The sequence below is a fragment of the Cebus imitator genome, unplaced genomic scaffold (genome assembly GCF_001604975.1).
Source record: "Cebus imitator isolate Cc_AM_T3 unplaced genomic scaffold, Cebus_imitator-1.0 Scaffold602, whole genome shotgun sequence".
NCBI classification, from domain to species: domain Eukaryota; kingdom Metazoa; phylum Chordata; class Mammalia; order Primates; family Cebidae; genus Cebus; species Cebus imitator.
This window is the reverse complement of record NW_016107917.1, coordinates 935,259-948,066: the sequence shown is the minus strand read 5'-3', so window position 1 is coordinate 948,066 and position 12,808 is coordinate 935,259. Positions and strand designations below refer to the sequence as shown.

The 12,808-nt window shown below is 38.7% G+C and overlaps 1 protein-coding gene across 1 annotated transcript in view; it reads right to left on the bottom strand.

Annotated features, from left to right (window-relative positions):
• Window positions 1-12,808, bottom strand: part of LOC108294777 (testis-expressed protein 11) — a gene marked incomplete at its 3' end in the record, with an annotated part of 231,744 nt that overhangs the window by 82,823 nt on the left and 136,113 nt on the right. Inside the window, exons 10-12 of the mRNA XM_017516729.2 lie at window positions 8,123-8,177; window positions 3,849-3,944; window positions 1,693-1,774 (exon numbers count right to left, since the gene is read on the bottom strand). Of these exons, the coding sequence (XP_017372218.2) occupies window positions 1,693-1,774; window positions 3,849-3,944; window positions 8,123-8,177 (233 nt within the window). The remainder of the gene's footprint in view (window positions 1-1,692; window positions 1,775-3,848; window positions 3,945-8,122; window positions 8,178-12,808) is intronic.

Genomic DNA, 12,808 nt, shown 5'->3' with positions numbered 1-12,808 from the left:
GGTGGTGTGATCTCAGATCACTGCAACCTCAGCCTCCCAGGTTCAAGTGATTTTCTGCCCCAGCCTCCTGAGTAGCTGGGACTATTGGAATGCACCACCATGCCTGACTAATTTTTGTATTTTTGGTAGAGACAGGGTTTCACCATGTAGACCAGGCTGGTCTCGAACTCCTGACCTCATAATCCACCCTCCTTGGCCTCCCAAAGTGCTGGGATTACAGGTGTGAGCCATAGGTTGACCATTTTAAGAGTAAAGTATTTTCACCAGCAAAGCAATGAACAGAATGTAAAAATGCAAGTTTCACACATTCTTTCAATGCAACAAAGAAAAAATCTAGTATTTTTAAATATTAAAAAATTGGATTTGGATTAGCCTCCTAATCTGTAATCAAACTACGACTGACATTACAACTTCAGGAGTATCTAGATTGAGTTAAGTAAAAACAATCTGGGAATAAAGAATAATTTCATTTTAAACTCTACTTCTTACCTACATTTGGACAAACACTGTCATGAGGAATTATCTTCCAAAACTAATCTACTTCAACTTGGTGACTCCAATAATCTCTCTGGTCTTCCTATGTTGTCTTAGATTGAGTAATGTATTCTTTTAATTGGTTAGTTGGTTTGCTCATTCCCCTAATGCAAAAAAGTAGAGTTGTCTTTCTGGTTTGTAATATTTTTCAACTTGTGTATGTTGAGGTGATACTCTTGCCTAGAGATGCAGAATCCCCAATACATCTGGGCTTCTCTGGTCTCTTTAAGTGATTGGCTAAAAATCTAGAAGCAACTGAAAGAGTCAGTAGTACTAAATTTAGGGCTACTGCCAAATTGGATTATAGTCCTAATTATAACAAATTGTTATTATTTATTGGACAATCAGTAACTATACTAACGTATAATTTTGTTTAGTATAAATAATGCAGCTCTTAAAGATTACTAAAAAGAATGTAAAACATTAAAAGAATTTTAGAGTAAATAAATTTTATGACTAAAGAAAACTGAAATATTAAGGGTTAGTGTGCAAAGTTTTGCCTCATGTAATGCGTCCATATAGTAGTAATAACAGTAACAATGATAATAACTACAGTAATAGGTAGCATATATTGCACACTATGCACCAGGTATGGTGCTAAAAGCTTTATACACATTTTCTCATAAGATTCTCAAAACAACACGATAAGGTAGATAATATCTCTTTTGCTAAATGCAGAAACAAAGCAAAGTTAAGTGACTTGCCCAATTACCCACTTCTGTGCAGTGTACATTCTGGTCCTTGGAGAATTATGATAAATAAATAGCAATGTTTATAAACAAGTAATTAAAAAAACACAGCATTACAAAGGCTTTTCCAAATAATAATTAGTCTTTCTTTCTTCATGGTGGTAGACAACTTCAGAAGGGTTGGGTAGCTACAGTTCTCTGCTGGGCTAAAAGAAAACTGATTGCTTTTATTCAGCTTTATTATTATTATTATTATTATTATTTTAAAAACCTTTTAAAATTTGCTACCATTTTTTCTTCTTTCTCTCTTTCTTCCTGGGTGACAATATTTTCCCTTTCCTAGGTGATCAGTTTTCTTCTCAGCCACCATCAAATTACAACTATTTTTGGTATACTACCAAAGTTCTTATATTTAACGAATTGTAGTGATGTTTCAAAATGGTGTGCTCATCACACATTGAGATCGTACCTTCAAGGAGTTCTTCATTAGATGTTTCACCTCTCAAGAGGATTTTCATTTTTAAGAAAAGCCCGGTAGAATTTAAATGTTCCTATTTTAAACAAAGAAATCACAATGATATTAAAATTGTGAAATGTAAAAGACAATTTTCAAGTAATTGCTAGCTTTATTAAACCACCTTGGGATAACTCATAATCAAAGGAAATCAAAATTACAAAAGATTATGTCATAACATCCATTCTATCCCTGAGGATACTTCCCAATAATTTATTCAATCTAAATGAAATAATATATGGAAAAGAACATGTAAATATTTCCAATGAGTGACAAACATTTAATGACAAAATCAATACTTAAACTGTATGAACCTCAGGCAATGTTCTTTGTAAGCAAAACAACAAAGCAGTTAATTTTATTTTCTTTTGAGATTGTTTAAACCACCCAGTCTATAGTATTTTGTTGTAACAGCTCAACCTAGCCAACACAATTTAGTTTTGTCTACATTTGAACTTCACTTAAACAGAGTCATAATGCATATAAGTTCTTCTGTGACTTCTTAGATATATTCTTCTGTGACTTCGATTCAAATCATGTTTTTTCAGATTCATCCATATTGATACATGAAATTTATTTGTTTTTGTTACTATATAGCATGGTTCACAAAAGGTGGTCCCTGAATCAGCACCATCTGGGAACTTGTTAGAAATGCAAGCCTCATCCAAAACCAACTAAAGGAGAAACTCTGGGAGTACTGCCTAGCAAATTATGTGTGGCATGTGTGTAAGAAAATGTGTAAAATAATTATCATTTATTCACATTATAGAAAGTTTCCAATTCAACATGAATTCTATTATCTGTTTAGTAAGGTAATAAATGAGCAAACTGTGTTTAACAAACACTCCAGGTAATACTTACACAAGCTAAAGTTTGAGAACAACTATTGTATAGTATTCTGTTATATGACTAAATCACAATTTATTTGCACATTATATTTTGGACATTTGAGCTGTTTTCAACCCAATTGCTATTATGAACAATCCTGCAATCTGCATTCTGTACACCTCTCCTTGTATACAAATGCTAGAGCTTCTCTAAAATATATACCTAGGAGTGAAGTTGCTGGGTGGTTGGGTATGATCAAATTCTACTTTATCAAATAACGTCAAATTTGTTTTCAAAGTGGTTGTACAATTCTCAAAAAAACTAGGAGTGAAGGGAGCTTCCTCAACCTGACAAAAAGGGCGTCTATGCTAAACCCATAGCTAACACCATAATTAATGGCAAAATACTGAAAGCTCGCTTTCTAAGATTAGAAAAAGAAATTGCTCTTGCCAATTCTATTTAACATAGTAATGGATGTTCTTGCTAGAATAATTAGAAAAGAAAAAGAGACAAAAGGCATGCAGATTGGAAAGCAAGAAGTAAAACTATCTTTATTTACAGAAAATACGATTTTTTTTTTTTAGACTAAGTTTGGCTCTTGTTGCCCAGGCTGGAGTGCAGTGACACAATCTTGGCTCACTGCAACCTCTCCCTTCTGGATTCCAGTGATTCTCCTGCCTCAGCCTCCCAAGTGCCTGGGATTACAGGCGTGCACTATTTGTTTCATGGAAATAAAATTTTTCTCAAAAATCTCTGGTGTTCAAAGAAGTATATTTGTTTTAATCTGTTCATACTGCTATAACAATATACCATAAACTAGATACTTCACAAACAACACATACTGATTTCTTACATTTCTGAAGGCTAGGAATTCCAACGTCAAGGTGCTCGGTGCCTTCTAATGTCCTCACATGATAAAAGGGGTGAACAAGCTCCTGTGGCCCTCTTTTATAAGGGCAGTAATACCATCCAAGAGGGATTTTCCCAATGACTTTATCATTTCCCAAAGTCCTCACCTCTTTTATTTTTACCTCCATTGTACACCAAAAAGTCCCCACCTCTTAATATCATCACTTTGAGGGTTAAGATTCCAACATAGGAATTTGAGGGGACACAAACATTCAGATTACAGCAATATTTTATTTTTCCTTTCTGTGCTATAGAAGAGATTACAACAATCTGTGAGAGTAAATGCTGAAGCAAATGTCTAAACTGGGTTTCAAAATGTGATCAAAACTTCAAAAAACACATTAACTTAGTATTCAAAAATAAGAGCCTCATACCTTGTTTGCTAGGTTTATAGCATTGAGAGCCTTATCATAATATTTGGTGTCATCCCAATCCAAATAATTGGTGGCTAATAACCGTAGAACTTTAGCCTGTAAAAAAAATTAGAAAAAAAGCAGATAGCTGATGGTTAAACTTCAATACAACAGCTGACTAGCAGTTCCACAGTGACAAGCATCTTCTCAAACATAGGTCATCTTTATGAAGTAGCATTTCCTTAAGCGACCCCATAGTCTTGGAATATGTCTCATCATTATGCTACCCATTCAAAATATTGTCTAAGAATTTTACAGTAATGGCTACATTCCTGGCTTATTTAAATTTAATATAATTGTGTTAATATAATTATTTTCTTAACAGTGTTTAACACAAGAATTTTATCATCCTTACTTGTAAAATAAGGAAACCGAGGCAGAGCACTATTTCATTTAATCAGCTTACCACCTTGTTATTATCATGGAACAACTCTAAGAACTGATAAGCTCCCCCAAACAACTTTTATGGAATAAATATGGCATTTCTTTTTTCTTTTTTTTTTCCCCATTTATTTATTTTATTGCATTTTAGGTTTTGGGGTACATGTGAAGAACATGCTAAATTGTTGCATAGGAACACACGTGGCAGTATGATTTGCTGCCTTCCTCCCCATCACCTACATCTGGCATTTCTCCCCTTGCTATTTCTCCCAGCTTCCCACCCCCCACCGTCCCTCCCCTATTTCCCCCCAACTGACCCCAGTGTGTAGTGCTCCCCTCCCTGTGTCCATGTGTTCTCATTGTTCAACACCCGCCTATGAATGAGAACATGTGGTGTTTGATCTTCTGCTCTTCTGTCAGTTTGCTGAGAATTATGGTTTCCAGGTTCATCCATGTCCCTACAAAGGACCCAAACTCATCGTTTTTGATGGCTGCATAATATTCCATGGTGTATATGTGCCACATTTTCCCTATCCAGTCTATCGTCGATGGGCATTTGGGTTGGTTCCAGGTCTTTGCTATTGTAAACAGTGCTGCAATGAACATTCGTGTACACGTGTCCTTATAGTAGAACGATTTGTAATCCTTTGGATATATACCCAGTAATGGGATTGCTGGGTCAAATGGAATTTCTATTTCTATGTCCTTGAGGAATCTCCACACTGTCTTCCACAATGGTTGAACTAATTTACACTCCCACCAACAGTGCAAAGAGGACACAAACAGATGGAGAAACATTCCATGTTCATGGTTAGGAAGAATCAATATCGTGAAAATGGCCATACTGCCCAAAGTAATTTACAGATTCAATGCTATCCCCATCAAGCTACCAATGACCTTCTTCGCAGAACTGGAAAAAACCACCTTAAACTTCATATGGAACCAAAAGAGCCCGCATAGCCAAGTCAATTCTAAGCAAAAAGAACAAAGCGGGGGGCATCACACTACCAGACTTCAAACTATATTAAAATATGGCATTTCTGAGAAATACTGTAGCTATTTCATAATAGTAAAAGGATCAAATCATCCAGAAGACACAGCAAAATGAATGAATCTCACAATGTATATTTTTAAAAAGCCAGCCATAAAACAGGACAACTGTATGATTCCATTTATACAAAGCTCAAGAACAGCCAAAAATACTCTAGAGTAATAAAAGTCAGAATAGTGGCTTTCTTTCCTTAGAAGTAAAGGTGGGTATTAACTAGAATGGGGCCAAGGGAACTTTTGGGGGTATTGGAAGTTTCTGTAATCTTGATCTGTATGGTGTAATATACAAAACTATATATTAAAACTCATCACTCTGTACACTTGAGACGTGCAGTTTACTGTATATAAATTACACCTCAAATAAATGATTGCTGGCATGAAATAAAAAATTACTGTATAGTGTTACTTCACGAAACTTACAATATGAATACTCCATTTGAATGAAGCCTGTATCCTATCTTCCATCCTTATTTCCTTCTTAGACATCTCCCATCTAGATCTCTTGCCTGGAATCATTTTCTTCCACCCTTTTAACTGTGTGGATCCCATCAACAAGGCCATCTCCTACCAAAAGCCTCCTTCAACTGCTCTAGCTAATCTTGATAATCCCCTTCTCTACATGCCTTTCTGCATATTTCGGGTCAGTACCACAAAGTTTATCATTATTTTCCCAAATTGTTTCACTTGCAGTAGCGTTTTTTAAATTCTATTTTTCTTCATTGAAGTGTAAAATACATATAGAAAAGTTCAAAAATCTCAAGAGCTCTATGCTCTTATGAATTCTATGCTCTATGAATTTTCACAAAGTAAACACATGTATGTTAACAATAGAAAAATCAAGAAACAGAACATTAACAGCAACAAGCTCACCTCATGCTTCTTTTCAGACTCTATTTCAAATAGGGGTAACCAATTCCCTGATGTCCAACACCATATATTCATTTTGACTGTTCTTGGCATTTATATTTATGGAATCATACAGTATGTACTGCTTTGTATCTTGCTTCATTTATTCAATATTATAGGTGAGAGCATCCAAATTGTTGCAATTATTGTAGTTAATTGAGTCCCATTGCTATATAACAAGTTACAATGTCACTATATATATAATTTATTTTTAATTGTAGTGAAATACACATAACATAAAATTTACCATCTTAAACCTCTTTTTAAATTTAAGGCAAGGTGCAGTGGCTCATGCCTGTAATTCTAGCACCTTGAGAGGCCGAGGTGGGAGGATCACTTAAGGCCAGGTGTTTGAGGCCAGCCCAGGCAACAAAGTGAGACTTCCATCTCTATAAAAAATTAAAAATTGGCTAGATGTGATGGGGTGAACCTGTAGTCCCAGCTACTCGGTAGGCTGAGGAGGGAGGGTTGCTTGAGCCCAGGAGTTTGAAGGTTACAGTGAGCTGATCACACCCACTGCCCTCCAGCCTGGGTGACAAGACCCTGTCTCAAAAAAATCTGTTTTGGAGATGGAGTCTTACTATGATTCCCAAATGGAAAGCAGTGGCTATTCACAGGCATGATCACAGCTCACTGCAGCCCCTAACTCCTGGGTTCATGCAATCCTCCTGGCTTAGCCTCCTGAATAGCTGGGACTAAAGGTGCACACCACCGCACCTGGCTCCATGACAATTTTAAACATTTTTAACATCCATCTCAAGAACTGTCTTATCTTGCAAAACTGAAACTCTACACCCATTAAATAATAGTTCCCAATTCTCCCATCACCCTACCCCGTAAAATCACCATTTTACTTTCTGTCTCTATGAATTTGACTACTCTATGTACCTCACTTAGTGGAACCATACATTATCCTTTTGTGAACGGCTTGTTTCACTTAGCATAATCTCCTCACAGTTAATCCATGTTGTAGCATGTGTCAGATTTCTTTCCTTTTAAAGCCAGGATAACATTTCATTGTATTCACTTGTACTAGTTTTATCCTTCAATCATAAGTTCCTTAAAGGCAGAAGCTACATTTTATGCCTCTCTTTTATTCCCCACATATTATGGTGGTAAATATATTAAAAGGCATTCAGCTACATTTTGATTAATATGCTGTAATAGTAAGAATCAAATGGATATTCAAAAAATTTCATTTTGCTATAGAATGTAGTAATTTTACAACACATTTATTTACAGAATCACATTTTGATTGATTACATATTAAGATTAATTTCCATATCCAGGCATGTTCTGTCTGGGTAGTTGGGGAAAAATCTGCAACTTCAAAATATGCAATAAGAAAAGTTAAAACTAGGCCAGGCATGGTAGCTGACTCCTGTAATCCCAGCACTTTCGGAGGCCAAGGTGGGCAGATTACCGGAGGTCAGGAGTTCCAGACCAGCCTGGCCAACATGGCAGAACCTCATCTCTGCTAAAAACACAAAAATTAGCCAGGTGTGGTGGCCCATGCCTGTAGTCCCAGGTACTTGGGAGGCTGAGGCACCAGAATCGCTTGAACCTGGGAGGCAGAGGCTGCAGTGATCATACCACTGCACTCCAGCCTGGGCAACAGAGCGAGACTCTGCCAAAAAAAATTTAAAAAAAAAGAAAGAGAAGTTAAAACTTACATAGTCAAACATTGTTCAAAGCACTCTACTTATATTAATTCATGAGTACATGCCTATGAGGTAGATTATATTATATAAATGTATAAAAACAAATGCACTGAGATGTTGAATGATGTGCCCAATAGCTAATTTACTCATACATGGGAGTATGCTATTGTAATTTTATAACAATAACATAAAGTAGGTTCTTCAACCTACTTCTACAATATTTAACATGATCCTTACCAGCGTTTCTGGATCAGTAGAATCCTTATCCATCTTCCCAATATCATAGCTTTGGCTGTCATTAAAAAGGAAAAAAATATATATACATATATATATATATATCCATTTCAAGTAATATATAATTTTTAAGATTATATATTACTAAGAAGACATAGTATAAGCATACTTTATTTCTACTTTTCCGTTTTACACTACAACAGATTATCATCCAATTAATACATGAAAATTAATGATATAAAGCAATACTTTCCAACTATACAAAAAAATTTCCTTAGGAGAGACCCAATAAATCAACACTACAATTATATTGATGCTGTTTTCCATTTGTGCGTATATATATGGCATTAAATATATATAATATACTGCATTAAATTATTATAATATATACTGCATTAAATGCTTTACAAGTGTATACAAGCTCTTACTTGGCCATTTAAAGTTAAAGAAATATAAATATGTATTTATTTATTAATTTTTTACTTAGTTATTTTTGAGATGGAGTCCCATTCTGTCACCCAGGCTGGAGTGCAGTGGTGCGATCTCGACTCACTGCAACCTCCATCTGCCAAGTTCCAGTGATTCTCCTGCCTCAGCCTCTCGAGTAGCTAGGATTACAGGCACCTGCCATCATGCCTGGCTAATTTTGTGTGTGTGTGTGTATTTTTAATGGGGTTTCACCATGTTGGCCAAGCTGGTCTCGAACTCCTGAGCTCAAGTGATCTGCCAGCCTCAGCATCCCAAAGTGTTGGATTATAGGCATGAACCACCATGCCGAGCTCCAAAGAAACATAAATATATTTTTAAAATAAAACAAATGCAGTTGTTTTCACAGAAACAAATGCTTTAGCAATATTCACTAAGTCTCAAACCACCCTTCTGAAGCACTATTAGTTCCATTTCGCAGCTGAACAAATCAACATAGAAATAAAATTATTTCTGATATTTCCTAGATTGGTATTGAAAATGAGAGTGAGGGGTTGGGGAGTAGAGAAATTTGATTTTCAGTTCTCTGCTTTAATTACCAAACCATATTATCTACGGGAAATTCCAATTACCACAAATAATGTATTAATATGAGTTTCAAGGTTTCAAAACCTAATACCTACAAAGCAAATCAAAAATCATTCACCACAAAATTGGTATTCCAGAGGAGTATGTCAATAAAATCTTGGTGAATTTAACTAACTTGAAGACAATACTTTGAAATATTCCTTTAAAATTAAAAAAAAACAACAACAACAACTCTAGGCCAGTCACAGTGGCTCACGCCTGTAATCCCAGCACTTTGGGAGGTGAAGGGAGTTGGATTACCCGGGGTCAGGAGTTCAATACCAGCTCGGCCAACATGGAGAAACCCCATCTCTATTAATGATACAAAAATTAGCCGGCATGGTGACACGTGCCTGTAATCCCAGCTACTTGGGAGACTGAGGCATGAGAATCGCTTGAGCCTGGGCCATGGAGGTTGCAGTAAGCCAAGATGGCACCACTGCACTCCAGTCTGGGTGACAGAGTGAAACTGTGTCTCAACAAATGAATAAAAATAAAAATGAACCATAACTGACCCATAACTATCAAACTGAGTTTTCAGATTACTAACAATGACATAACGCTGGCTTAGTCATTGTCAGCCCTATTTCACTGAGGTCTCCTTTAGTACATTAACCTTATACTTCCAGTTTTTAAAATAACCAATGAGGGTGGAACTTCTGCAATGGTGATATTAGACACTCTACCCATTGAAACAACCACTCATCTGGACAATTCATTAAAACAACCACTTAGTCTCTGAAAATTTAAATTGTCCTAAGGGCATATGGAAAATGGGAAAACATTTCTTCATGAAAATAGACTAAATCTCACTAAAACCAGTGAGAGTCCATGGCATTTGAGCTATAAAGTGCTCCCATCTATACTGGCTCCAAGTGATGGAAGCTACGCTAGATGGGTGCAGCCAAGAAGATAAGAATTCTTTTTCCCCACAGTTCCTAAAATCCTAGGCTATGGTTTCACCTGTGGAGAAGCAGGCTGCCAGACTATCTTGCCATTCCCAGGCTTGTGTCATGGAAGTGTTCTGGGCAAGCACGATTGAGAGGACTAGCTTTTCTTTGCCTACTCAGCTCTCACTCTTAGAGTAAGGATTCAACCCCAAATGTGACAGGTAAAGACTACTGAGATCCTGATCATCTTCACCCCAGCTGGTTCATCAGACAGAGGTTCCATGTCAAAAGGGCACACTAAGAAGACCAAGGGCTGCCATACCACCAGAATTTACTAATACGGTAGCAATAAAAGCATGCCATTCTCCCTGAACCCAGCTCTAGTCATGTGGCTCAGAGGTTCTGACAAGAAGCAAAGGCCAGCAGCAAAGAAGAATTCTGCATCTCTTCCTGAGGGGACCGATGTATTTAAAACAGAGCATGGAGAAGTTCATGTCTAAGGGCACTGCTGAAAACAATGGAGATCCTGGTAGTGAGCAATTAAGAGGGAGTTGATAGCTCCATGATAATAGTCAGCAGACCAACCAGAAGGTTACCAAAGAGAACCAGGGTAACAGCCAAGAAGAAAACCCCTGGGGTCACACTTATCTCTGGGGGTCCAGAAGACTGTGCACATGTGCCATTCTGCACCCACTCAGGCACAATCAGAGAAAGTATTGAGGCAGACTAAAAAGCATTACCCAAGGCATACACAGATCTATCAGGAAAGAACCTTGAGCCTCACTGGCTCCAGGGCCTTAAGCAGAACCTCTGATGAAACACCAACTGAAAATTAAACTAAGATCCAGGGAAGCCAGCTTAAAAATCAAATCGGCCTTATACCGAGGGATCTGAGAGACTGTGCACATGGCCAAGACTATGCTTTTTTGGGCATGAGCAGAGAAAGAGTATACAAGCTATTAGTCCCTGGCTGAATGCAAGGCAAAACCACAAACTCGCTGAACTATAAAAACAGTCTTTAAACAAACACACATACCACAGGAAAGGATGAAAAATCTAATTGCCTAAGTGAGCTTAAGCACAACTTTGGGCCAGTAAGTGAACTTGGATGCAGGGGTGACTCCATAAGAAGCCATGAATAGATAAAAACAAGGGGAAAAATTCCAAGCAAGAATGTTAGAGGCCACACAGTGTGGGGAAAATAAATTCCACCAAATTAGTCCAGCGAAGTGAAAAATAAATGACTCAACAACAAACCAATAAGCTCCAGAAAGAGGAGAAACAGTATCTAGACTTGCTACAATATGCTTTCCAAAATGTCTAGTTTTCAACAAAACATTGTAAGACATAAAATTAAAAAGTGCAACCTACACAGAAGAAAAAGAGAAAAAGAAACTTCCTTTGAGGGTACCCAAATGTTGCTCTTAATAGAAAAAGACTTCAGATCTGGAATCCAAGATGGCCGATTAGGAACAGCTCAGGATTGCAGCTCCCAGTGAAAGTGCAGAGGGTGAGTGGAGGCCACATTTTTATTGCCCACAGACTAGGAAATTCCCAGGCGGAGGAGCTCCATGGGTCACCAGCGCAGCTGTTTCGGCAAGCGTGGCCGTGTCGGCTGGCGCTGCTGCTTTACACCGCGCGGCTGCTTTGTCAGCGCCCCGGCGCAGCGGTTCTCCGTACAAAATACACTGCTCCGGGTGCCCTTCTGGCTGGCAATTGGAGACGGGAAGTCGCCCACTCATCTGTTTAAAAAGGGGGCTGAACAGGTAACCAGGACAGTAGATTCCAGGGCAAAAAAAGGTACACTAATCTCAGTGCCACTGTTTAAGCCAGTGCAGTGAGTCGCCACATGGGAAAACACACAGATCCCAGCGCCTCTTCAACAGGCGACTGGAACACCAACTTAAAAAAAAAAAAAAGGCTCTGAGGCAGGGAGCCAGGCAATCAGGCTCAGTTGGTCCCACCCCCACAAAAGAACAGCAATCAGAAACTCTCTGGATTGAGAGATTCACAGCAAGCGCAGCTGAACCCGGGATGGTCCAGCTCTGTGGGGGAGGGGCATCTGCCATTACTGAGGCAATCCACCACTATGGACGCCATTGCTGAGGCAGCTCGCCATTGCCAAGGCAACCCGCCACTACAGAGAGACTCTGCCTTAACAGAGGTGGGCCACCATTGCCGAGGCAGTTCTAACTACACCCATATAAAGAGGACTGCAGGGAAGTTCACTCGGCAGCTGGGCGGAGTCCACAGCAGCTCAGCAAAGCCTCTACAGGCAGACAGTGACTAGGCTGCCTCCTTGCTGGGCAGGGAAGCTCTGAAGGAAAAAAAAGAAGGCAACAGCATAACAGAAACTCATAAATAAAGCCTTAAATCGCTGGGACAGAGCACCTGGGAACAAAAAGCAGTTTATGAGTTCTGCTGCAGCAGACCTAAACGTGTCTGCCCAGCAGCTCCGAATGAACAACAGAGCTCACAGCTCAGCATTTGAGCTCCTATAAAGAACAGACTGTCACGATCGATCCAAGATGGCCGTTTATGAACAGCTCAGGATTGCAGCTCCCAGAGAAAGCACAGAGGGTGAGTGGATGCCGCATTATTATTGCCCACAGACTAGGAAATTCCCAGGTGGAGGAGTTCCACGGGTCGCGAGCGCGGCTGTTTCGGCCAGCGCGGCTGTGCCGGCCGGCACTGCTGCTTTGCCCCGTGTGGCTGCTTTGTTGGTGCCCAAGAGCAGTGGTTCTCC